Source organism: Gigantopelta aegis, chromosome 7 (genome assembly GCF_016097555.1).
Source record: "Gigantopelta aegis isolate Gae_Host chromosome 7, Gae_host_genome, whole genome shotgun sequence".
Classification (NCBI taxonomy): Eukaryota; Metazoa; Mollusca; class Gastropoda; order Neomphalida; family Peltospiridae; genus Gigantopelta; species Gigantopelta aegis.
This window is the reverse complement of record NC_054705.1, coordinates 5,906,026-5,930,819: the sequence shown is the minus strand read 5'-3', so window position 1 is coordinate 5,930,819 and position 24,794 is coordinate 5,906,026. Positions and strand designations below refer to the sequence as shown.

Sequence of the window (24,794 nt, the reverse complement as noted above, 5' to 3'; positions counted from 1 at the left end):
TGTCGGTGTTCATGTTGCACGTGCAGACAACGCACGTGCAGTGGTGACATGGTTTGCACGTGGCTGCGTTTTTGCGAATATTCACATTTTGGAACTTTATTGTACAGTAGCTGCGTTTTATCGAATGTAACCGTGGGAATGTGTTTGGGACATGCAATGACCTTATATTCACAAAGCATGAACCGGTAGGAAACATAAAATCGGAGTTATAACCCATTTGTACCCTTTTGCGTTTCTTTTTTTGAAGAGTATATATATAAAAAAAACCTGTCCAATTTCTCCCACGATTTCAATCTGTTTCGACCCTTTCTGGCAATTTCCTCCGACTCTGTTTTCTGAGCTGTCCACACCATCGCCTACCTGTCTCAACTTCCTCCATGGGTGCAATCTCTGTGTATATCCCTGCACCCACCTGGCATCCTCGTCCTCTGCCGCTAATAAAGCTGGTCTGACCCACGGCACTAACTAACGACCGCCGGTAGTAGGGGTGCATAGTAGATGGTTACAAGTGCCTCTTAACAATGCCAGAAGTAACTACTGAACACTCCCCGAAGTGGTTAGACTAAGCCCACAGCTAAAAGCTGACGGGGAACAGGTGTGTGGTACAGATAGCCACAAGAGAAAAGCACCTGTCGCGGTTGGAGAGACAAGGACTGGGATGTGGAGGTGGACAGCGAAAGCAGTTGAAAGATAGGAGGAGTTGCCAGATCGGGAAGAAATCAGATGGAATTCAAAAGAGAGAAAGGAAAGGGGACACTGGGATAAAAAAAAAATAATAAAAAAAAAAATTAAAAAAAAATTATTATATCCGACGTAAGTAGTATTTTCGTATTCAATAAACCCATGGAGCACTTGAATTGAAAATCAAAACCTGCATTCGTACATGTAGCTACTGTTCACTGGCATGGGCGTATGGTGACTCTTTGATTATGGGGGGCTGGAGGGGTTGATTTGCCCGAAATTTTACCCAAATAAAAACTGCCCGAATTTTTCCCACTGTTTTGCCCGAATTTGGGGGGAAAGGGGGGGGGGGGGGGGGCATTACCATAGCCTATATAAAACAAAGCGTCTCTCAGTTGAAACAGGCTATAAAATAAATATCTTTAAAATCTCAATACTCGTTGTGAATAGACCATTTCATTTCAGTTCAACTTATTTTCGTGCTTATAACCAATTAAGGTTCAAGCACGCTGTCCTGGGCATACACCTCAGCTATCTGGGCTGTCTTTGCAGGACAGTGGGTTAGTTGTTAGTGAGAGGAAAGGGAAGGGAATGTTTTATCTAACGACGCACTTAAGACATTTTATTTACGGTTATATGGCGTCGGAGATATGGTTAAAGACCACACACATATTGAGAGAGGAAACCCGCTGTCGCAACTTCATGGGCTACTCTTTTCGATTAGAAGCAAAGGATCTTTTATATGCACCATATACCACGGTCTTTGTAAACCAATTGTGGAGCACTGGCTAGAACGAGAAATATCCCAATGGACTCACCGACGGGGATCGATCCCAGAGCGACCGCGCATCAAGCGAACGCAAATAAAAATGTTGCTGCTACGAGAACACTGTCGGTGGTCCAGAAACGTAAGAAAGGTAAACGCGAATACATCCTAAAATGCTTTATTGTGACTTCAATAGATATGTCATACAGTGGTTTATTGTGACTTCAGTAGATATGTCATACAGTGGTTTATTGTGACTTCAATAGATGTCATACAGTGGTTTATTGTGACTTCAGTAGATACGTCATACAGTGGTTCATTATGACTTCAATAGATATGGCATACAGTGGTTCATTATGACTTCAATAGATATGTCATACAGTGGTTTATTATGACTTCAATAGATATGTCATACAGTGGTTTATTATGACTTCAATAGATATGTCATACAGTGGTTCATTATGACTTCAATAGATATGTCATACAGTGGTTTATTATGACTTCAATAGATATGTCATACAGTGGTTTATTACTACATTTTATGAATATTGTTCTAATGGTGGACTAAGGATACACATCAGACAGTGGCTTTAATCTATATGCCACAATGGCAGATGGTCAGCAGTTTGGTACTGATACATAAGGTTAGAACCAATCTGTCTATAAGAGAACACAGTCTCTGGTACAGACATTGTAGAAAGATAAACGCGAGTATATATCAAAATTATAAGGATTTACTACGATTTAATTATGTCACACACGGGTTTCCGACATGTTCTGCAATACTGAATCCTTCTGTGCAGTCTATAAGGATTTACTACCACTGTCACACACTTGATTCCCACATGTTCAGGAATAAGGATACAATGGATTCCTTCTGCACGTCTCTAGCAGTTGGTGCTGCTAAGAAAACAGTCTGGTCAAGAAATTGATGAAATAAAAACGCGAATCCATGACGACTATAAGGATTTACTAAGACTCAGATGTGTCCCACACAGGTTTCCTACATGTTCAGAAATATTTATTCTTCTTACACATCTCTAGCAGCAGACAGTTAGTCTCTAAGGCAACACAGTGACTGGTCCAGAAATTGAAGAAATAAAAACACGAATACATGGCGACTATAAGGACTTACTACGACTCCACATCTCACACCGGATTCCTGCAGGTTCAGGAACACTGCTTCCTCCTAGCAGCAGACGGCGAGCCAGTTGGTGCTGCTACAGCAGGAGGTGAGAGCCACAGTGGAGACCGTACAGCAGCTCGGGCGCCCGTTGGTCGGGTATCGGATAGGTCTGGCGTCCTGCGTGATGGTCGTGCAGCAGCTAGGGGCGGAGCTCTTCACGGAGGAGGTGCAGCAGGCCGTCCTCAGGGCGTCAGTCATGGAGCAGCACGTCGTGGCCACCTGCCTCGCCAGCTGCCTCCTCTGGGAGTAGGCTCCCGCCCGGGATATCAAACACCCGCCTGTGGTCGTGCACACCGTCTCCGTCTTGACCTGCACCTGGGGCTCGGGTTCAGGCACCGGCTGGACGTACTTCATGGCCTGAAATTGAGCGACCTTCTTCTCCGCCTCCCGCGCCCTGTGGCTGGCCTCCAGACTCGCCAGTCTCTGGGCTTCCATCTCCTTCTGTAATTGCACGTCTTTGACGGTCTTCGCCTGCTTGTCGATCTGTGTCTCCAGCTCCACTAGGGACTGGTTCCTCCTCGCCTTCTCCAGCTGAGCATTGCGTGCCGCCTCCAGAGCTGCCAGCTGTTCGTTCTGCCTCTGGGCCTGGTGCTCAGCAGCTGTCTGAGAGAATCGCAGCGACTGCAACCTCGCATGGTGTTCCAGCGATTTCTGCTCAGCCTTCTGTCTCTCCAACGCATTCTGGTGCTCCACCGAAAGGTTGGCCTTCAGGGCAGCTTCTCTTTGAGCTTTGAGTCTGGCAGCGGCAATCTCTCTCAGCATGTTCTGCAGCTCTAACTCGTGTTTCGCGACCAGCTCCGCCATCTTTTGTTTCTCTATCTCCACCTGAAGCCGAGCTGCGTCCAGACGGTCTTGCTGAGCCTTCAGAGCCGCGGCCTGCTCCGCGAGAAGTCCGGCTTTCTTCTCGATAGCCATCTGCAGCTGGAACTCTGCCAATTCCACCATCTCCGCCTGCTTTTGCAGAGCCGCGGTGTGCTTCGCCTTGAGGATGGCTGTGTTCTCGGCTGCTATCTCCGCCTGTCTCTTCGCCGCCTGTGCCGCAGCGCTGCGGGCCTGTAGGTGAGACTGCCTCTGCTCTTCAAGATTCATGAGCCTCGCCGTCTCTGTGATGTTCTCGGCCTCGGCTTTCATCTGCGCCCTCTGGTGGGCAGCGCGGAGTGCGATCCGCTCCGCTTCCATCTGCGCCAGCTTGTCTGACTCCAGCTTGGACCTCTGATGCGCGACTGTCGTGGCGTGTCTCTGGGAAGCCAAAGCCGCCAGTCTCTGGGCCTCCAGACTCGCCTGTTGGGCGGCGAGCTCGGCCTGTTTCTGCGCCTCCATCTGGAGAGCAGCGCAGCAGCTGGCGAGCGCCAGCTCGGCCGCCGTGAGCCCGGTGCAGCACTGCGTCAGGTCCGTCGTGACGCAGCAGGTCTGCGTCAGCGTCTGAGTCTGCGTCAAGCCTTGACGCCCAACCGGCGCGTTACCATCCCTGCCGCTGTACCCTTTGCTCGGTCGGTAATACTGGGATCCTGCGGTTTGAGGTTCTGGTCGGCCCAATGGAGGCTGCTGTGGCGGCAGTGGCGGCAGCGGCGGCGGCTTGGGGGCGGTTTCTCCTCCTCCTCCCCCACTGGTGGTGACGGTGGTGACGCAAGTCGTCTGACCCACGCTGCCGGCGGTGACGCAGCACTCGGCACACTCGCGAACTTGCCGAGTCACTGTGCACATCTGGTCGATCGTCCCGTCCATCACTCGTCTGGCAAAGAGAAGAATCGAAAACACAAAGACTTAGTGCGAGCCGAATTGAAAGTGAAATGAAGCAAATGATTTAGTTCAAGAGGTGGGCCCTGTCACACGAAGCGATCTTAGCGCTAAGATCACCTTATGTGCATAATATAGTTATGGCCTTGAGATAATCTTAGTGCTAAGATCACCTTATGTGCATAATATAGTTATGGCCTTGAGATGATCTTAGCGCTAAGATCACCTTATGTACATAATATAGTTATGGCCTTAAGCTGATCTTAGCGCTAAGATCACCTTATGTACATAATATAGTTATGGCGTTAAGCTGATCCTAGCGCTAAGATCACCTTATGTGCATAATATAGTATGGCCTTAATGTGACCTTAGCGTTATGATCACCTTATGTGCATAATATAGTTATGGCCTTAAGGTGATCTTAACGCTAAGATCGCTTCGTGGAATGGAGACCTGATTCATTAATACACAACACATTTAAGATATACGAGCTTTAACAAACGCATGCAATGTCATTATTAAAGGGAGATAACCGTATAACCGTAAATAAAATGTGTTGAGTGTGTCGTTAAGTAAAACATTTCTTTCTTTCCATTTCTTTTCTATGAACCGATCCAAATTATGCGACAAATTAAGTCATGAAAACTGCACAAATCTTTATATTTTGGACCTCAATCCTACGGGACATTCCAAATTCCATAGCACCACAAGTGCACACCCACTCTCAAATCCTCCCTCCCACCCCGGCCCTCTACCGAATCTAGGCAGGCTGCTGGTGCTCTCTTGTACCTGTCACTGCGGGCGGTCCCTCCTCCCACCCACCCCAAACCCATTCCGCCATGGTCGACACTTGTACCCATGACAGGCGTGCGCTACAACAGATTACTCTGAATGTGCACGTTAAGCCCTATGACCTGACCTGAACTGACCTGGCCTGAACTGACCTGTCGTGATGTAAAATACAAGTCATGTGACCATTCTGAACAGAATGAATGAATGAATGAATGTTTAACGACACCCCAGCACGAAAAATACATCGGCTATTGGGTGTCAAACTATGGTAATGCAAATAAATAAAGTGATGATCAACATCAATATAAAAATTCAAAAACAGTGTAAAGAACTGTGCAAAAACACAAATATCACAGAATTTTACGGATACTGAATATTACTCAAAACTTCAATTTTGTGCTGTATTGGCCATTCTCAAAGAGAATGTTACACCCCTGCACCACGGTGAGGTTACAGCACACGCAGGGGCATTCTGAACAGATTTAATGGCAAATGTTAAATAGCTAGCAAGAAACACCAATGGAAGATATATGTGTCTTGCTGCAAACGGAATTCAGTTCGCGTCCAACTAAATATCAAATCAAACCTTTTCGATTAGATCAAACTGCTCCAAATAATGCGCCTAAACACACTAAGACAGTCTTGCACACACCTAATCGTATTAGACCCAACTCCCTAAAGGGACTATTTTTCGGTCATAGTCGTCTTATCCCCTATTTTTTGTAGGAGGACAGGCCTATTTTTGCCCGAATTAAACGAAAATGCCTGAATTTGGATACCAACTTTCATTCATGTTAACATTACTGCCTAATAACTTTATAGGGATGCAAACGAATCACGACATATTTTTTTACATGGATTATAACCAATAATGTGGGTAGAATGATGGAACTACATGGTGAAAAGGTTTCTGGCTAGCTCATTTTGGCCGAATATTTCTACCTCTTTGCCTTAATGTGAGGATTTACCCCAGCCCTTTGGGTGGTGGTGATGTGGAGGAGGGGGGCGGGGGGGGGGGGGGCGGACAGTTACCCTCCCCTATCTCCTTTCTCGGAAGCTTATGCTTGCGGCTTGAGTGTGCAGGCCCCTTGTTTTTACCTCTCAAACTATCCTTCTGTTTTGGATGAAGGAACTGGCTCACGTCACAACCTGCGCTCAGGACAGGCGTGCGCTACAACAGCTGCTCTGAACGTGCACGTTAAATTATTTCCAATCCAATGGAACTAGGACGACAATGACCAAAATGGCCGACAATTAACAAATCGGTGTGATCTGGTGGCGTCGTTAAAGAAAACAGGGGGCGGGACGTAGCCCAGTGGTATAGCGCTCGGCGATGCGCGGTCAGTCTAGAATCGATCCCCGTCGGTGGGCGCATTGGGCTATTTCTGGGAACCGGGCAGTGCACGACGACTGGTATATCAAAGGCCGTGGCAATGTGTCATCCTGTCTGTGGGACGGTGCATATAAAAGATCCCTTGCTACAAATGGAAAACTGTAGCGGGTTTCCTCTCTAAGACAATATATCAGAATTATCAAATGTTTGACATCCAATAGCCGATGTTCAATAAATCAATGTACTCTAGTGGTGTCGTTAAACAAAACAATTTAATTTCAAAGACAGACCTGTGTGTCCATTCATTGTAACTTATTTTCGTACTTATATCCAATTAATGTTCAAGCACGCTGTCCTGGGCAAATACCGCAGCTATCTGGCCTGTCTGTCCAGTACAGTGTGTTAGTTGTTAGTTGGTTAGTGGTCAGTGAGAGAGAAGAGGGTATAGTGGCCTTACACCTACCCACTGAGCCATTAAGAACTCGCTCTGGGTTGGAGCCGGTACCGGGCTGCGAACCCTGTACCTACCAGCCTGTAGTTTGATGGCTTAACCACTGCGCCACCGAGGCCGGTAACTGTGTGTTGATGGTTTCCTAGTTCAGATTTATGAGCCTTGATAAAAGACAAAACTTCACGAGAATCCGTGTCCTACATATTTCAGAAGGAACGAGGAACAAACGATATTGTATTAATTTATTGTTCTAATCTACTTAACATGACAAAAACCGTAAGTTTATTACTCTAATATACTCTTGATGTTAGGCGGATAAACTTGTGACACAATTACTCAACAGTCTACGTGGATGGGCCTTCTCGCAACGAAAGACAAACTAGGAAGTTATAACCGGCCTCGGTGGCGCAATGGCTAAGCCATCGGACTACAGGATGGTAGATACAGGGTTCGCAGCCCAGTACCGACTCCAACCCAGAGCGAGTTTTAACGACTCAATGGGTAGGTGAAAGACCACTACACCCTCTTCTCTCTCACTAACAGCAGTGAAACCTCTCAAGACCGGATCCTCTGTAAACCGGAATTCACTCATAACCGGACGTTTTACAGAGTCCCTTTTTTAAAAAGCAGGACAAAACGTAACCTCTCTAAACCGGATCTCTCATAAAACTGGACATTTGTCTTGGTCCCAAGGGTGTCCGCTTTAGAGAGGTTACACTGGACTAACAACTAACCCACTGTCCTGGACAGACAGCCCAGATAGCTGAGGTATTTGCCCAGGTCAGCGTGCTTGAACCTTAATTGGATATAAGCACGAAAATAAGTAGAATGAAAGAAGTTATCATATTCACGTTATGGACGGAAGGAATGTTATAGTCATTATATATTTAACGACGCACACAACGCATTATATTTACGGTTATATGGCGTCGGACATATGGTTAAGGACCACACAGATTTTGAGGAAGAAAACCCACTGTCACCACGTCAAGGGCTACTCTTTCCGATTAGTAGCAAGGGATCTTTTATATGCACTATCCCACAGACAGGATAACACCTACCATGCACCAGTCTTAGTGCACTGGCTGGAGCGAGAAATAGTCCAATGGGCCAAACGACGGGGATCGAACCCAGACCGACGGCGAATCAAGCGAACGCTATACCACTGGGCTACGTCCCGCCCGTGACAAACTAGAAAGTTATTATATTCAAGTTATGGACGGAACGAATGTTTTAATCATAATATATTTAACGACGTACTCAACACATTATTATATTCAAGTTATGGAAGGAACGAATGTTTTAATCATAATATATTTAACGACGTACTCAACACATTATAATATTCAAGTTATGGAAGGAACGAATGTTTTAATCATAATATATTTAACGACGTACTCAACACATTATAATATTCAAGTTATGGAAGGAACGAATGTTTTAATCATAATATATTTAACGACGTACTCAACACATTATAATTATGGTTATATTGCGTCGGACATATGGTTAAGCACCACACAAATAATAACAGGAAAAGCACTGCCAGCACGCAATGGCTACTCTTTCCAATTAGCAGCAAGAGATCTTCTATATGCAGCATCCCACAAACAGGATAGTACATATCACACCATTTGTTACACTAGTTATAGGGCACTAGCTTGGACGAGAAATAGCCCATTAGGCACACCGACGGGGATCGATCCTTGACCGACCGCGCATCAGGCGAGTGTTTTGCCACTGGGCTACATTTCGCTACGAAGACTTTAGTCTTTCTAATTTTTTAAACATTTAAACTAGAAAATATTGATTTATAAATCATCGGCTATTGGATGTGAAACATTTAGTAATTCTGACACATTCAGAGGAAATCCGCTATATCGTTCTGTTAGCAACACATACCACGACCTTTGATATACCAGTCATGGGGCACTGGTTAGGACGGGGAAAAATCAATTAGAGAACACATGCACCTCAGGCGAGCGTTCTGCCCACTGAGCTATTTCCTGACCCCTTGAATTTGTTTTAACCAAACCAGACCATATTGGACTGGATTATCTAGAAATAAGAAAGCTACAAAACAGATAATGGCATGTCCTACTGATGACATGTCCTATATAATTACATACATTTTTACCTACAGAATTGATATAAAATGGATTAGACGCCAATTACTGTCAATCTAGGAGGGGTGTTTTTCGTGTGTTTTTCGTGTGTTTTTCGTGTGTTTTTCGTGTGTTTTGTTGTTGTTAATATTGCAAATGCGCACTGCGTACACTAGGAAGGAAAGAAATGTTTTATTTAATGACGCACTCAACACATTTTATTTACGGGTATATGGCGTATGGTTAAGGACAACACAGATATTGAGAGGAAACCCACTGTCGCCACTTCATGGGCTACTCTTTTCGATTAGCAGAAAGGGATATTTTATATGCACCATACCCCAGACAGGATAGCACATACCACGGCCGTTGATATACCAGTTGCGGTGCAATGGGCCCACCGACGAGGATCGATCCCAGACCGATCTGGCATCAAGCGAGCGCTGTACCGGTGAGTTACGTCCCGCCCCAAAATACACCAGGACTACAAACAGTGAAATACCAAACTAAACTTCCCAACTTGTATCACTGGTCTACGTCCCGTCCCAAAATACACTAGTACTACAAACAGTGAAATACAAACTAAACTTCCCAATTTGTATCACTGGTCTACGTACCGCCCCAAAATACACTAGGACTACAAACAGTGAAATACAAACTAAACTTCCCAATTTGTATCACTGGTCTACGTCCCGCCCCATAATACACTAGGACTACAAACAGTGAAATACCAAACTAAACTTCCCAACTTGTATCACTGGTCTACGTCCCGCCCCAAAATACACTAGGACTACAAACAGTGAAATACAAACTAAACTTCCCAACTTGTATCACTGGTCTACGTCCCGCCCCAAAATACACTAGGACTACAAACAGTGAAATACAAACTAAACTTCCCAATTTGTATCACTGGTCTACGTCCCGCCCCAAAATACACTAGGACTACAAACAGTGAAATACTAACTAAACTTCCCAACTTGTATCACTGGTCTACGTCCCGTTCCAAAATACACTAGGACTACAAACAGTGAAATACCAACTAAACTTCCCAATTTGTATCACTGGTCTACGTCCCGTCCCAAAATACACTAGGACTACAAACAGTGAAATACAAACTAAACTTCCCAATTTGTATCACTGGTCTACGTCCCGCCCCAAAATACACTAGGACTACAAACAGTGAAATACCAACTAAACTTCCCAATTTGTATCACTGGTCTACGTCCCGCCCCAAAATACACTAGGACTACAAACAGTGAAATACCAACTAAACTTCCCAATTTGTATCACTGGTCTACGTCCCGTCCCAAAATACACTAGGACTACAAACAGTGAAATACCAACTAAACTTCCCAATTTGTATCACTGGTCTACGTCCCGTCCCAAAATACACTAGGACTACAAACAGTGAAATACCAACTAAACTTCCCAATTTGTATTACTGGTCTACGTCCCGCCCCAAAATACACTAGGACTACAAACAGTGAAATACCAACTAAACTTCCCAATTTGTATCACTGGTCTACGTCCCGCCCCAAAATACACTAGGACTACAAACAGTGAAATACAAACTAAACTTCCCAATTTGTATCACTGGTCTACGTCCCGCCCCAAAATACACTAGGACTACAAACAGTGAAATACCAACTAAACTTCCCAATTTGTATCACTGGTCTACGTCCCGTCCCAAAATACACTAGGACTACAAACAGTGAAATACAAACTAAACTTCCCAATTTGTATCACTGGTCTACGTCCCGCCCCAAAATACACTAGGACTACAAACAGTGAAATACCAACTAAACTTCCCAATTTGTATCACTGGTCTACGTCCCGCCCCAAAATACACTAGGACTACAAACAGTGAAATACCAACTAAACTTCCCAATTTGTATCACTGGTCTACGTCCCGCCCCAAAATACACTAGGACTACAAACAGTGAAATACCAACTAAACTTCCCAATTTGTATCACTGGTCTATGTCCCGTCCCAAAATACACTAGGACTACAAACAGTGAAATACCAACTAAACTTCCCAATTTGTATCACTGGTCTACGTCCCGCCCCAAAATACACTAGGACTACAAACAGTGAAATACTAAACTAAACTTCCCAATTTGTATCACTGGTCTACGTCCCGCCCCAAAATACACTAGGACTACAAACAGTGAAATACAAACTAAACTTCCCAATTTGTATCACTGGTCTACGTCCCGCCCCAAAATACACTAGGACTACAAACAGTGAAATACAAACTAAACTTCCCAATTTGTATCACTGGTCTATGTCCCGCCCCAAAATACACTAGGACTACAAACAGTGAAATACAAACTAAACTTCCCAATTTGTATCACTGGTCTACGTCCCGCCCCAAAATACACTAGGACTACAAACAGTGAAATACAAACTAAACTTCCCAATTTGTATCACTGGTCTACGTCCCGCCCCAAAATACACTAGGACTACAAACAGTGAAATACCAAACTAAACTTCCCAATTTGTATCACTGGTCTACGTCCCGCCCCAAAATACACTAGGACTACAAACAGTGAAATACCAACTAAACTTCCCAATTTGTATCACTGGTCTACGTCCCGCCCCAAAATACACTAGGACTACAAACAGTGAAATACCAACTAAACTTCCCAATTTGTATCACTGGTCTACGTCCCGCCCCAAAATACACTAGGACTACAAACAGTGAAATACCAACTAAACTTCCCAATTTGTATCACTGGTCTACGTCCCGCCCCAAAATACACTAGGACTACAAACAGTGAAATACCAACTAAACTTCCCAATTTGTATCACTGGTCTACGTCCCGCCCCAAAATACACTAGGACTACAAACAGTGAAATACCAACTAAACTTCCCAATTTGTATCACTGGTCTACGTCCCGCCCCAAAATACACTAGGACTACAAACAGTGAAATACCAACTAAACTTCCCAATTTGTATCACTGGTCTACGTCCCGTCCCAAAATACACTAGGACTACAAACAGTGACTACAGTGAATACCAACTAAACTTCCCAACTTGTATCACTGGTCTATGTCCCGCTCCAAAATACACTAGGACTACAAACAGTGAAATACCAAACTAAACTTCCCAACTTGTATCACTGGTCTACGTCCCGTCCCAAAATACACTAGGACTACAAACAGTGAAATACCAAACTAAACTTCCCAACTTGTATCACTGGTCTACGTCCCGTCCCAAAATACACTAGGACTACAAACAGTGAAATACCAAACTAAACTTCCCAACTTGTATCACTGATCTATGTCCCGCCCCAAAATACACTAGGACTACAAACAGTGAAATACCAAACTAAACTTCCCAACTTGTATCACTGGTCTACGTCCCGTCCCAAAATACACTAGGACTACAAACAGTGAAATACAAACTAAACTTCCCAATTTGTATCACTGGTCTACGTCCCGCCCCAAAATACACTAGGACTACAAACAGTGAAATACCAAACTAAACTTCCCAATTTGTATCACTGGTCTACGTCCCGCCCCAAAATACACTAGGACTACAAACAGTGAAATACCAAACTAAACTTCCCAATTTGTATCACTGGTCTACGTCCCGCCCCATAATACACTAGGACTACAAACAGTGAAATACCAAACTAAACTTCCCAACTTGTATCACTGGTCTACGTCCCGTTCCAAAATACACTAGGACTACAAACAGTGAAATACCAAACTAAACTTCCCAATTTGTATCACTGGTCTACGTCCCGCCCCAAAATACACTAGGACTACAAACAGTGAAATACCAACTAAACTTCCCAATTTGTATCACTGGTCTACGTCCCGCCCCAAAATACACTAGGACTACAAACAGTGAAATACCAACTAAACTTCCCAATTTGTATCACTGGTCTACGTCCCGCCCCAAAATACACTAGGACTACAAACAGTGAAATACCAACTAAACTTCCCAATTTGTATCACTGGTCTACGTCCCGCCCCAAAATACACTAGGACTACAAACAGTGAAATACCAACTAAACTTCCCAATTTGTATCACTGGTCTACGTCCCGCCCCAAAATACACTAGGACTACAAACAGTGAAATACCAACTAAACTTCCCAATTTGTATCACTGGTCTACGTCCCGCCCCAAAATACACTAGGACTACAAACAGTGAAATACCAACTAAACTTCCCAATTTGTATCACTGGTCTACGTCCCGTCCCAAAATACACTAGGACTACAAACAGTGAAATACCAACTAAACTTCCCAACTTGTATCACTGGTCTATGTCCCGCTCCAAAATACACTAGGACTACAAACAGTGAAATACCAAACTAAACTTCCCAACTTGTATCACTGGTCTACGTCCCGTCCCAAAATACACTAGGACTACAAACAGTGAAATACCAAACTAAACTTCCCAACTTGTATCACTGGTCTACGTCCCGTCCCAAAATACACTAGGACTACAAACAGTGAAATACCAAACTAAACTTCCCAACTTGTATCACTGGTCTATGTCCCGCCCCAAAATACACTAGGACTACAAACAGTGAAATACCAAACTAAACTTCCCAACTTGTATCACTGGTCTACGTCCCGTCCCAAAATACACTAGGACTACAAACAGTGAAATACAAACTAAACTTCCCAATTTGTATCACTGGTCTACGTCCCGCCCCAAAATACACTAGGACTACAAACAGTGAAATACCAAACTAAACTTCCCAATTTGTATCACTGGTCTACGTCCCGCCCCAAAATACACTAGGACTACAAACAGTGAAATACCAAACTAAACTTCCCAATTTGTATCACTGGTCTACGTCCCGCCCCATAATACACTAGGACTACAAACAGTGAAATACCAAACTAAACTTCCCAACTTGTATCACTGGTCTACGTCCCGTTCCAAAATACACTAGGACTACAAACAGTGAAATACCAAACTAAACTTCCAAATTTGTATCACTGGTCTACGTCCCGCCCCAAAATACACTAGGACTACAAACAGTGAAATACCAAACTAAACTTCCCAATTTGTATCACTGGTCTACGTCCCGCCCCAAAATACACTAGGACTACAAACAGTGAAATACAAACTAAACTTCCCAATTTGTATCACTGGTCTACGTCCCACCCCAAAATACACCAGGACTACAAACAGTGAAATACCAACTAAACTTCCCAATTTGTATCACTGGTCTACGTCCCGCCCCAAAATACACTAGGACTACAAACAGTGAAATACCAACTAAACTTCCCAATTTGTATCACTGGTCTACGTCCCGCCCCAAAATACACTAGGACTACAAACAGTGAAATACCAACTAAACTTCCCAATTTGTATCACTGGTCTACGTCCCGCCCCATAATACACTAGGACTACAAACAGTGAAATACCAACTAAACTTACCAATTTGTATCACTGGTCTACGTCCCGCCCCATAATACACTAGGACTACAAACAGTGAAATACCAACTAAACTTCCCAATTTGTATCACTGGTCTACGTCCCGCCCCAAAATACACTAGGACTACAAACAGTGAAATACCAACTAAACTTCCCAATTTGTATCACTGGTCTACGTCCCGCCCCAAAATACACTAGGACTACAAACAGTGAAATACCAACTAAACTTCCCAATTTGTATCACTGGTCTACGTCCCGCCCCAAAATACACTAGGACTACAAACAGTGAAATACCAACTAAACTTCCCAATTTGTATCACTGGTCTACGTCCCGTCCCAAAATACACTAGGACTACAAACAGTGAAATACCAACTAAACTTCCCAACTTGTATCACTGGTCTATGTCCCGCTCCAAAATACACTAGGACTACAAACAGTGAAATACCAAACTAAACTTCCCAACTTGTATCACTGGTCTACGTCCCGTCCCAAAATACACTAGGACTACAAACAGTGAAATACCAAACTAAACTTCCCAACTTGTATCACTGGTCTACGTCCCGTCCCAAAATACACTAGGACTACAAACAGTGAAATACCAAACTAAACTTCCCAACTTGTATCACTGGTCTATGTCCCGCCCCAAAATACACTAGGACTACAAACAGTGAAATACCAAACTAAACTTCCCAACTTGTATCACTGGTCTACGTCCCGTCCCAAAATACACTAGGACTACAAACAGTGAAATACAAACTAAACTTCCCAATTTGTATCACTGGTCTACGTCCCGCCCCAAAATACACTAGGACTACAAACAGTGAAATACCAAACTAAACTTCCCAATTTGTATCACTGGTCTACGTCCCGCCCCAAAATACACTAGGACTACAAACAGTGAAATACCAAACTAAACTTCCCAATTTGTATCACTGGTCTACGTCCCGCCCCATAATACACTAGGACTACAAACAGTGAAATACCAAACTAAACTTCCCAACTTGTATCACTGGTCTACGTCCCGTTCCAAAATACACTAGGACTACAAACAGTGAAATACCAAACTAAACTTCCAAATTTGTATCACTGGTCTACGTCCCGCCCCAAAATACACTAGGACTACAAACAGTGAAATACCAAACTATACTTCCCAATTTGTATCACTGGTCTACGTCCCGCCCCAAAATACACTAGGACTACAAACAGTGAAATACCAACTAAACTTCCCAACTTGTATCACTGGTCTACGTCCCGCCCCAAAATACACTAGGACTACAAACAGTGAAATACAAACTAAACTTCCCAATTTGTATCACTGGTCTACGTCCCGCCCCAAAATACACCAGGACTACAAACAGTGAAATACCAACTAAACTTCCCAATTTGTATCACTGGTCTACGTCCCGCCCCAAAATACACTAGGACTACAAACAGTGAAATACCAACTAAACTTCCCAATTTGTATCACTGGTCTACGTCCCGCCCCAAAATACACTAGGACTACAAACAGTGAAATACCAACTAAACTTCCCAATTTGTATCACTGGTCTACGTCCCGCCCCAAAATACACTAGGACTACAAACAGTGAAATACCAACTAAACTTCCCAATTTGTATCACTGGTCTACGTCCCGCCCCATAATACACTAGGACTACAAACAGTGAAATACCAACTAAACTTACCAATTTGTATCACTGGTCTACGTCCCGCCCCATAATACACTAGGACTACAAACAGTGAAATACTAACTAAACTTCCCAATTTGTATCACTGGTCTACGTCCCGCCCCAAAATACACTAGGACTACAAACAGTGAAATACCAACTAAACTTCCCAACTTGTATCACTGGTCTACGTCCCGCCCCATAATACACTAGGACTACAAACAGTGAAATACTAACTAAACTTCCCAACTTGTATCACTGGTCTACGTCCCGCCCCATAATACACTAGGACTACAAACAGTGAAATACTAAACTTCCCAATTTAAATCACTGGTCTACGTCCGACCCCAAAATACACTAGGACTACAAACAGTGAAATAAAAAACTAAACTTCCCAATTTGTATCACTGGTCTACGGCAGACGACAAAACATATGAATATCGCGATTATCATTATTTTGATAATCCAGCACTGGGTATCCGTCTCAGCCAGTATCTCACAACTGGTATGTACTGCCCTGTGGATGGGGAAGAAACGTGCATAGACAAGATCCTTTTTCTGCTAATGGAAAATGTTACACAGGGACGTGTGCAGGAGTGGGATTTTAACTCCCTCTGCTCAATCAAATTATGTTCATTTTTGCTGGGAAGCATAATTCGCACCCTCCCCCTAAACGTCTCTCACCGCAGTCCAGACATCCCTCTTCTACGATTCCTGCACACGCGATTGATGTGGCCTCAGATTACAGTTATCTTCCCTTTTGGTTCAAAAACTTCCGGAAATTTGTCCGCGCATGCAGTCTGCAGTTTGACTGTGATTATTTCATGGCAGACAGCTATGCAGTGGCAACTATTTGACTAAAGTTGACAGGGGAGAGTATGTAGTTTGTAAACATGTGTAACTTGTTGACATTGAAGACTTGTTTGTCGTAATTCTGGCCCATGCAAAAGTAATGCTTTTTGTGTAAAATGGGTTTACACCGGCCAAGTTTAGTGTGTGTGTTTTATTTAAACCAATATCCTGGGAGAAAGGTCTGGACAACAGGGGTTGTCCTTTTCAGGGTATGTGTCCCCCAGGCAGGCAAAAGTACATACAAAAATTCACGGGCCTGCTGATATTAATAAAAATGTTATAGCCACTAAGGCTATATAGAAACATATTGCGTAATTAATTGTGGTCTGAGGCTATGTAGCGGGTTTTCTCTGAAGACCATATATCAATATTAGCAAATACTTGACATTCAATAGTCTTGAAACTTGGGTGAAGGTGGTGGGGGTGGGGGTGGGGGTGGGGTGGACAACAACAACAACTCACAACACCACAGAAAACAATAAAATAAAATATAAAAAAACAACACTGAAACTCCACAAAACATTCATTGAGTGGCCATGCTTCCCTTAGTCCCTCCCCCACATTTTCCCCCTGGATCCGTCCTTGTGTTGTTAAAGATTTGAGTGTACTTACGAGACCCTCCTGTCGGTCTGTGCACACCGCCGCCCAGCCCACTGGATACACACCTCACTGTGCATGAGAACATAGCGGGGCTGGGAACATTTCTGTTGAACTGTCTCCTCTCTACAAGATAACAATAGATAACGTTATTAGTTTAAAGGGGCATTTCTGAGTTTGCTGCAATTTTGAAGATGTTATCGACTAACAGAGACTTTTTAACAATTGTAATTACATATCAAATATATTTTTCTGCATAAAATATTAGTGGCTGTATATTTAAACGTGTTTCTGATCGTTCTAATATTTGTACTAGCTTAAATTTTATTTTATTTCCTCAAATATATTTCCAGTTTGGGCTTCTTACAAATATTAAGACGGCCAGAAACACATTGAATATACAGACACTGATATTCTAAACAAGAAAATGTATTTAATATGTAAGTTTAGTCGTAGAAATTTTTTTTTGTGTGGAAACATCTAACAATGCAGCAAATTATCAGTAACTGAACACTCAGCCTTTGTAGAACATTTGTGAAAACAAAGCCATCAAGTTAATACTGTTCCTGATCTGGAATTATCAGTGGTGTGTTGGGAGGAGGATATTTTCTTAATGATTTATTTTCTGAAACATAATTAATTTCAACAAGTTAAACAAAACAAACTTTTAACTAACCTGGTTGTCCATCTACAGCAGTAGCACTGACTGACGGAGGAACACGTTGTCGTGGTAACCACACCCAGGCCAGTCTTAGACACAACTGAAAACAAGAATGTTGTATGTGTTAGCGGAGATTTTCAACACCTCAATAAATGAAGGATCCAAAGAAGAGGACTCAGGAATCTATCCCGATAGACATACGGGCTTTTTAAAAAAAAAAATTAAATGTTTTTTTGTTTTTTTTTTGGGGGGGGGGGGGGTGAGTTGGCTGGGGTGTTGAGGAGCAGGCTGGTTTTTGTCCGAATTAAATGAAGATTCCCGAATCTGGATAAAAACATTTATTCATATTAGCATCATTGCTGCAAAAGAGTTATATTGGGTTGCATACGAATCAAGACGCATTTTTACATGGATTGCAACTACTGTTGTGGTTAGAAGCATGGAAGTACGTAGCTCATTCTGCACGAATATCTCTATAATTTTTGCCCGAATTTGTGGATTTTCTCCAGCACCAGAGGACCAGTTGCCCTCATCTGCCCTGCCCCCTGGCTCGTACGCTTATGCCTATCCCCCTCTAAAAATGTATTTTGTTTAACAGTTTGTTTGGACTTTTCAATGAAGTGCCCGTTTCAGAGAGTTGGTCCATGTGCCCCGTTTACTACTGGTCTCCTTAAACTATTTCCTGGTCCGCCACTAGTCACTGTCTGTCAGTCTATGCAAAGGTTGGATCGACCCCAGTCAATAGAGCGCTAACCAGAGGCGCACGGATGTAAGGATCGAACCTCATCGGTGGAGATGCGAGACGCAGGCCAGTGGTAAAGCGTTCGCTTGATGCGCGGTCGATTTGGGATCGATCCCCGTCTGCGGGCCCTTTGGCCTATTTCTTTCACTAACAACTAACCCGCTGTTCTAGGCAGACTGCCTAGATAGTTGAGGTATGTGCCCAGGACAGCCTGTCTGAAGCTTAATTAGATATAAGCACGAAAATAACTGCAAATGAAATGAGATTATTTTTTTGTTTTTATTTTATTATTATTATTATATTTGCTAAAAAACTGTTATGTTAAGTTTAGTGACATTCCACGTAGTAGTATATGTTGTTTCAGCCAGTGCACCACAACTGGTATATAAACGACCGTGGTATGTGCTATCCTGTCTGGGGGATAGTGCATATAAACGATCCCTTGCTACTAATGGATAAATGTAGCAAGTTTCCTATCTAGGACTATATGTCAAAATTACCAAATGTTTGATATCCAGTAGCCGATGATTAATAAATCGATGTGCTCTAGTGGTGTCGTTAAACAAAACAAACTTTCATCGCTTGTTTTGTTACCCCCATCCCCGTTCATAGCTAGTGCACCAAAATTGGTATATCAAAGGCCGTGGTATGCGCTATCCTGGCTGTGAGAATGTGGATATGAAAGATCCCTTGCTAATAATGAAAAGTAAGTCTATATTATCTAGTCATTAAAAAAAGACACTTGTTTTTTGTTTGAATTTATGTCCATTTTCAAACTTAATGTAAAATTAATTTTTCTTCACAGCTACGTTAATTTCCACCCTGATCAATTCGATATTAAATACTTTAATACTGGGAAATATATTTGTAATATTGACGAAAATGATACTGGTATATTATATTGAATCACCAATTCAATTTTAAATGTTGTTGACGTAAGTATTTATTTATATTCCATACTGTGCGTTCATCTCGCGCTAAATACTGGTCGAAATTATACCACATCATGTTTTAATTATTAGATATCTTAATTATTAGATATCATGTTTTATTTATTACATATCACGTTTTATTTATTATATACACATGTATCATATTGTAGTTATTACATATCATGTTTTAGTTGTTACATATCATGTTTTAGTTGTTATATATATTATGTTTTAGTTATTACATATCATGTTTTAGTTGTTACATATGTTTTAGTTATTACAGGGTGTGTACTACCAAATCAAATCCCATAGACGACAATAGTAACATATGTAGCTAAATCTACCTGCAGCGTGTCAATCGACATAAACGCCACGGACAAAAATACAACCACACCTCACCCTTAAAGTGAATCATGAAAAAGTTGGGGTCAAGCTGCTCATTTCTGAGATAACAAGTAGCGTCTATGACTACTGCAAAAAATTCGAGTACCTGTTTTTACAGGTAGCCCAAACATGTTTCAAGCACAGTTGTACTACATGAAATAAAAGTCGGGTGCACCTAGAACTCTGACCCATCCGGAAGTTATTTTGTTTAGTGCTACCCACATATCATGTTTTAGTTGTTACATATTATGTTTTAGTTGTTTGTTTTCTTTTCTTTCTGTTTTTAATATATATTTATTGTCCCAGATCATATATCAGTGTCGGGTTTGGGAGCCCCGAATCACTGCTTTACATTTGTATTCATGGTCTAAGCAGCAACAAACTGTGTTAAAAATAACAAAAACTAATAGAAACTGATTCAGGGTGAAGTTCAACTCATGAATACAGATGAACATGGACAGTGATCTATAATATAACTATTGTTATGATCCGAGATTTAAACCGGAACAGAGAAAATATCGAATAAGAAGGATGAGAATCAGAAAAGGATTTAGAAGAAGAAGAATAAGAAGAAGAAGAATAAGAAGAAAAATAAGAAAAATACAAGACAGATATAGATGGCATAAGAAGAAGGAAAGAAGTTGTTTTGAATTAAATAAGACATGAAACCCTGCGATCTCCAAACAAGCCATGCACTAAATCAGTCACAATATTGCTACATGTATATATGTATACATTATATTTTCTTAATAATTAATTATATCTATATTACTATCACTCACTCATTAAAGAGGATGAGCCATGGGGACCATTCTTTAATAAATTTTTCATAATGGCATTTTTAAAATAGAATATATCTTTCTATTTCAATTTTTGTTTGCAATATGTTTTTAATAGCAGTGATTTCTAAACATTTTTTTCTGTATTTTTGTACAGTAAATATAGTATTTTATATTAATAATTAGCCAATTAAGAAAGTTATCTTTTTCATTATTTATGAAACCAAACATGATATTATTTTTATTAAAAGTAATTATATTCCCAGTCTTAGTTAATATCCAGGCTTGTACCGAATCCCATAAGTTTTTGGTCTCATTACACTCTACAAATAAATGTGATATGGTTTCAGGATAATTACTACATAAATTGCACATATTCGAATCGACGTAGCGAATCATATGTAAAAATGTATTAGTAGCTAAAATTCTTTGAAATAATCTGTATTGGAACCATAATAAAGTTGAATCATTCACGCATTGGAAAGGTAGCAAATAGTACTGTTCCCAATCACTTGGTGTAAAAATAAATCCTTGATTCGTGTATTTAATTTGTGATTTTGGCGTTACTGATTTGAAGTTTATTATATCGTACATATCTTTACATCCTCGTTGGCTTTTTAACAATAGTTTTAGCTATTACATATCAGGTTTTAGTTGTTACATATCATGTATGGAGTCTGTGGAATGAAATAACTAACATATTGCCTGTTATTACATGCATATACAAATATAAGCATACTCGTGTAAACATCAACGTGTTATTTCTTTTCTCTCTTCTTTTTTCTTCTTCTTTTTGCTGGCCTTTTTTCATAATTTGCTAATGAGACATACTCGCTTTGACGTATGGGCTTCCCGAGTTGAATGAAAATGCTCGAATCTCGATAACAACATTTGTTCATACTAGCATTACTTCCAAACAGCTATATATGGTTGAAAACGAATAGCTACGCATTTTTACCTGGATTATAACTAATAATGATGCAAATGCATGGTAAAATTGTTTCAGGCCCAAATATCTCTATAGATTTTGCCCGAGTGTGAGGATTTCCTCCAGCACTGTGTGTGTGTGTGTGTGGGGGGGGGGGGGGGGGGTCAGTTTCTCAACCCCTGCCCCCGTCTTGTACGTACATGCATACACAGAACCACGTGGGTGACTGCTAGTGGACATCAGCCACCCAGCCACCCACGATGCCTTGGGGCGATATTTCTAAAATATTGTTGTGACCGCCAGTGCGGGTACCTAATTATAAAATATAGCTGGCAGATTTTCGGCTACAATGATCGTGTTTTTCCTGACTGAGAGAAAGTGCATATAGATCCCTGGTTGCTAGTGCAGCTAATTTGGCGGTTTTCCTCTGAGGAATTTTCGCGTTCCAACCAGTGCACTACAACTGGTCAAAGGCCGTGGTATGTGCTTTCCTGTCTGTGGGAAAATGCATATACAATGATTCCTTGCTGCATAAAGAAAATGTAGCGAGTTTCCTCTATTGACTACGAGTCAGAATTACTAGATGTTTGACATCCAACAGCCGATGATTAATATATTAATGTGATTATTAGCCATGATTATCTAAAAAAGGGGACATAGCCCAGTTTTAAAGCGCTCGCCTGATGCGTGGTCGGTCTAGGATCGAACCTCGTTGGTGGACCCTGTGGGTTATTTCTCGTTTTAGCCAATGCACCACAACGGGTATATCAAAAGTAGTGATATGTGTTATCCTGTCTGTGAGGTGGTGCATATAAAATATCCATTGCTACTAATGAAAAAATCCCTTGCTACTAATGAACAATCCTGTTCTGGACGGGGGAACCGGTGGAAGTCCACACCTGCGCCCATGACAGGTGTGTACAACAACAGCTTGTTCTGAATGTGCAAGTTGAAACCTATGACCTGACCTGACCTGCCTGACCTGACCTGACCTAATGGAAACAATGTAGCAGATTTATTCTCTAAGACTCTACGTCAAAAATTATCAAATGGTTGACATCTAATAGCCGATAATTAATACATCAATGTTCAATATGTTCGTCGTTAAAGAAAACACATTTTTAATATTTAATACATAGAATATATTAGCCGACGATTTACTAATCATTAGGATCTAGTGATGTCTTTAAACACAATGGGCCGAATTTACAGAGCCTGTTTTAGACTTACAAGTGTGTAAAACTACAGACATTTACAATGCTTAAACACCTGTTTTAGACTTACAAGTGTGTAAAACTACAGACATTTACAATGCTTAAACATCTGTTTTAGACTTACAAATGTGTAAAACTACAGACATTTGCAATGCTTAAACACCTGTTTTAGACTTACAAGCGTGTAACTACAGATATTTACAATGCTTAAACACATGTTTTAGACTTACAAGTGTGTAAAACTACAGACATTTACAATGCTTAAACACCTGTTTTAGACTTACAAGCGTGTAACTACAGACATTTAACAATGCTTAAACACATGTTTTAGACTAACAAGTGTGTAAAACTACAGACATTTACAATGCTTAAACACCTGCATATAAGAAAAACAGGCTTCGTAAATTCGGCCCGATAACTTGACATTCTCTCCACCGATATTCTACTTATGAATGTAGTCTTTCATCTTAGGTTCAAGACGTTGACCCAGAGTTGATAACAAAGCATTTCCACTTACTCACTGACACTAAAACATTTTCCAAAACATATTTAACAATTATATGACCAGTCGGTGACAGAAAATTAATATATGCGTGGATTTTGTTTTCAACCAAATAATACAAATCAGTTTGCTGACACAAACTATTCAGCGACTCTTAATCTAATGCTTGGGAATTAGGTCATGAATTCGTCGAGAATTTAAAAAGACTTGTTTACAAAAGTTAAAAATCAAGAAAATGCAAGAACCCCAAAAATCTATATTGAAATATACTTACACACTATTATAGAAATAACTATGTATATCATATCCATGATGACGTCACGTCTATTCGTTGGTTCGGCTGGGTGTACCGGAGAGTTATGAAAACATGCAAGAGCTTGGTATCTGTTTTTTCAAGACCGTGTCGCCTGCATCTGGAACCAGACGATACTCAATTACGTGACGTAATGAACGCAGCAGTCGAAGTTCTTGGAGCAGACGTAACCGAACCCGACTTTATCTCGTTTACTGGAACATTCAGTGAGGAAACATCTAGAAACGAAGGAACAGGGCAGAGAGGAGAGTGCAAATGTGACACCGAGCTGATCCGTAAGAAGTGTGTGTATGGGGACCAGGATGCACAATCCTGATGTAGGGGGAACAGTCTCTAGTCTGGGGGAGGGAACCAGATGTTTATCTTTATATATAGTCTCTCTCTCTCTCTCTCTCTCTCTCTCTCTCTCTCTCTCTCTCTCTCTCTCTCTCTCTCTCTCTCTCTCTCTCTCTATATATATATATATATATATATATATATATATATATATATATATATACAGTCGAACTTGTATATAACAGCCACCCAAGGGACCAACAGAAAGTGGTCGTTATGGACAGGTGGTCTTTATATAGAGGTCCCAAAATATTCAATCGAGACCCTAACCTATTTCGCTATAAAATCTCATTATTAACTTCATTATTAACTGATGTAACAGTTTGATTTCTTTTGTTAATTCTAATACCCCAATACTTTCTAGCACTTAAACGATCTTTCTCTGACTTCCTGATAACTTCTACTCGTTGTTCTAAATTTAAAGTAGAACGA

General features: G+C 41.5%; 1 protein-coding gene across 1 annotated transcript; it reads right to left on the bottom strand.

Annotated features, from left to right (window-relative positions):
- Positions 1-1,611: 1,611 nt before the first annotated feature.
- On the bottom strand, positions 1,612-24,145 carry LOC121376903 (STE20-like serine/threonine-protein kinase). Its single transcript, XM_041504687.1, has 4 exons — positions 23,988-24,145; positions 18,248-18,332; positions 17,587-17,697; positions 1,612-4,365 (listed from the first exon to the last, which is right to left on the bottom strand). Exons 1-4 carry the CDS (start codon positions 24,022-24,024, stop codon positions 2,637-2,639), a joined length of 1,962 nt encoding a protein of 653 aa, XP_041360621.1. The 5' UTR covers positions 24,025-24,145; the 3' UTR covers positions 1,612-2,636.
- Between the last annotated feature and the right edge of the window lie 649 nt (positions 24,146-24,794).

Excerpts from the sequence above, each read along its gene's own strand:
- LOC121376903 (XM_041504687.1), bottom strand. The coding sequence starts at position 24,024 with ATGGATATGATATACATAGTTATTTCTATAATAGTGT. Across the intron at positions 17,698-18,247 it reads TGCTGTAGATGGACAACCAG|AGAGGAGACAGTTCAACAGA; the intron begins GTTAGTTAAAAG and ends GTTATCTTGTAG. Across the intron at positions 4,366-17,586 it reads CAGACCGACAGGAGGGTCTC|ACGAGTGATGGACGGGACGA; the intron begins GTAAGTACACTC and ends TCTCTTTGCCAG.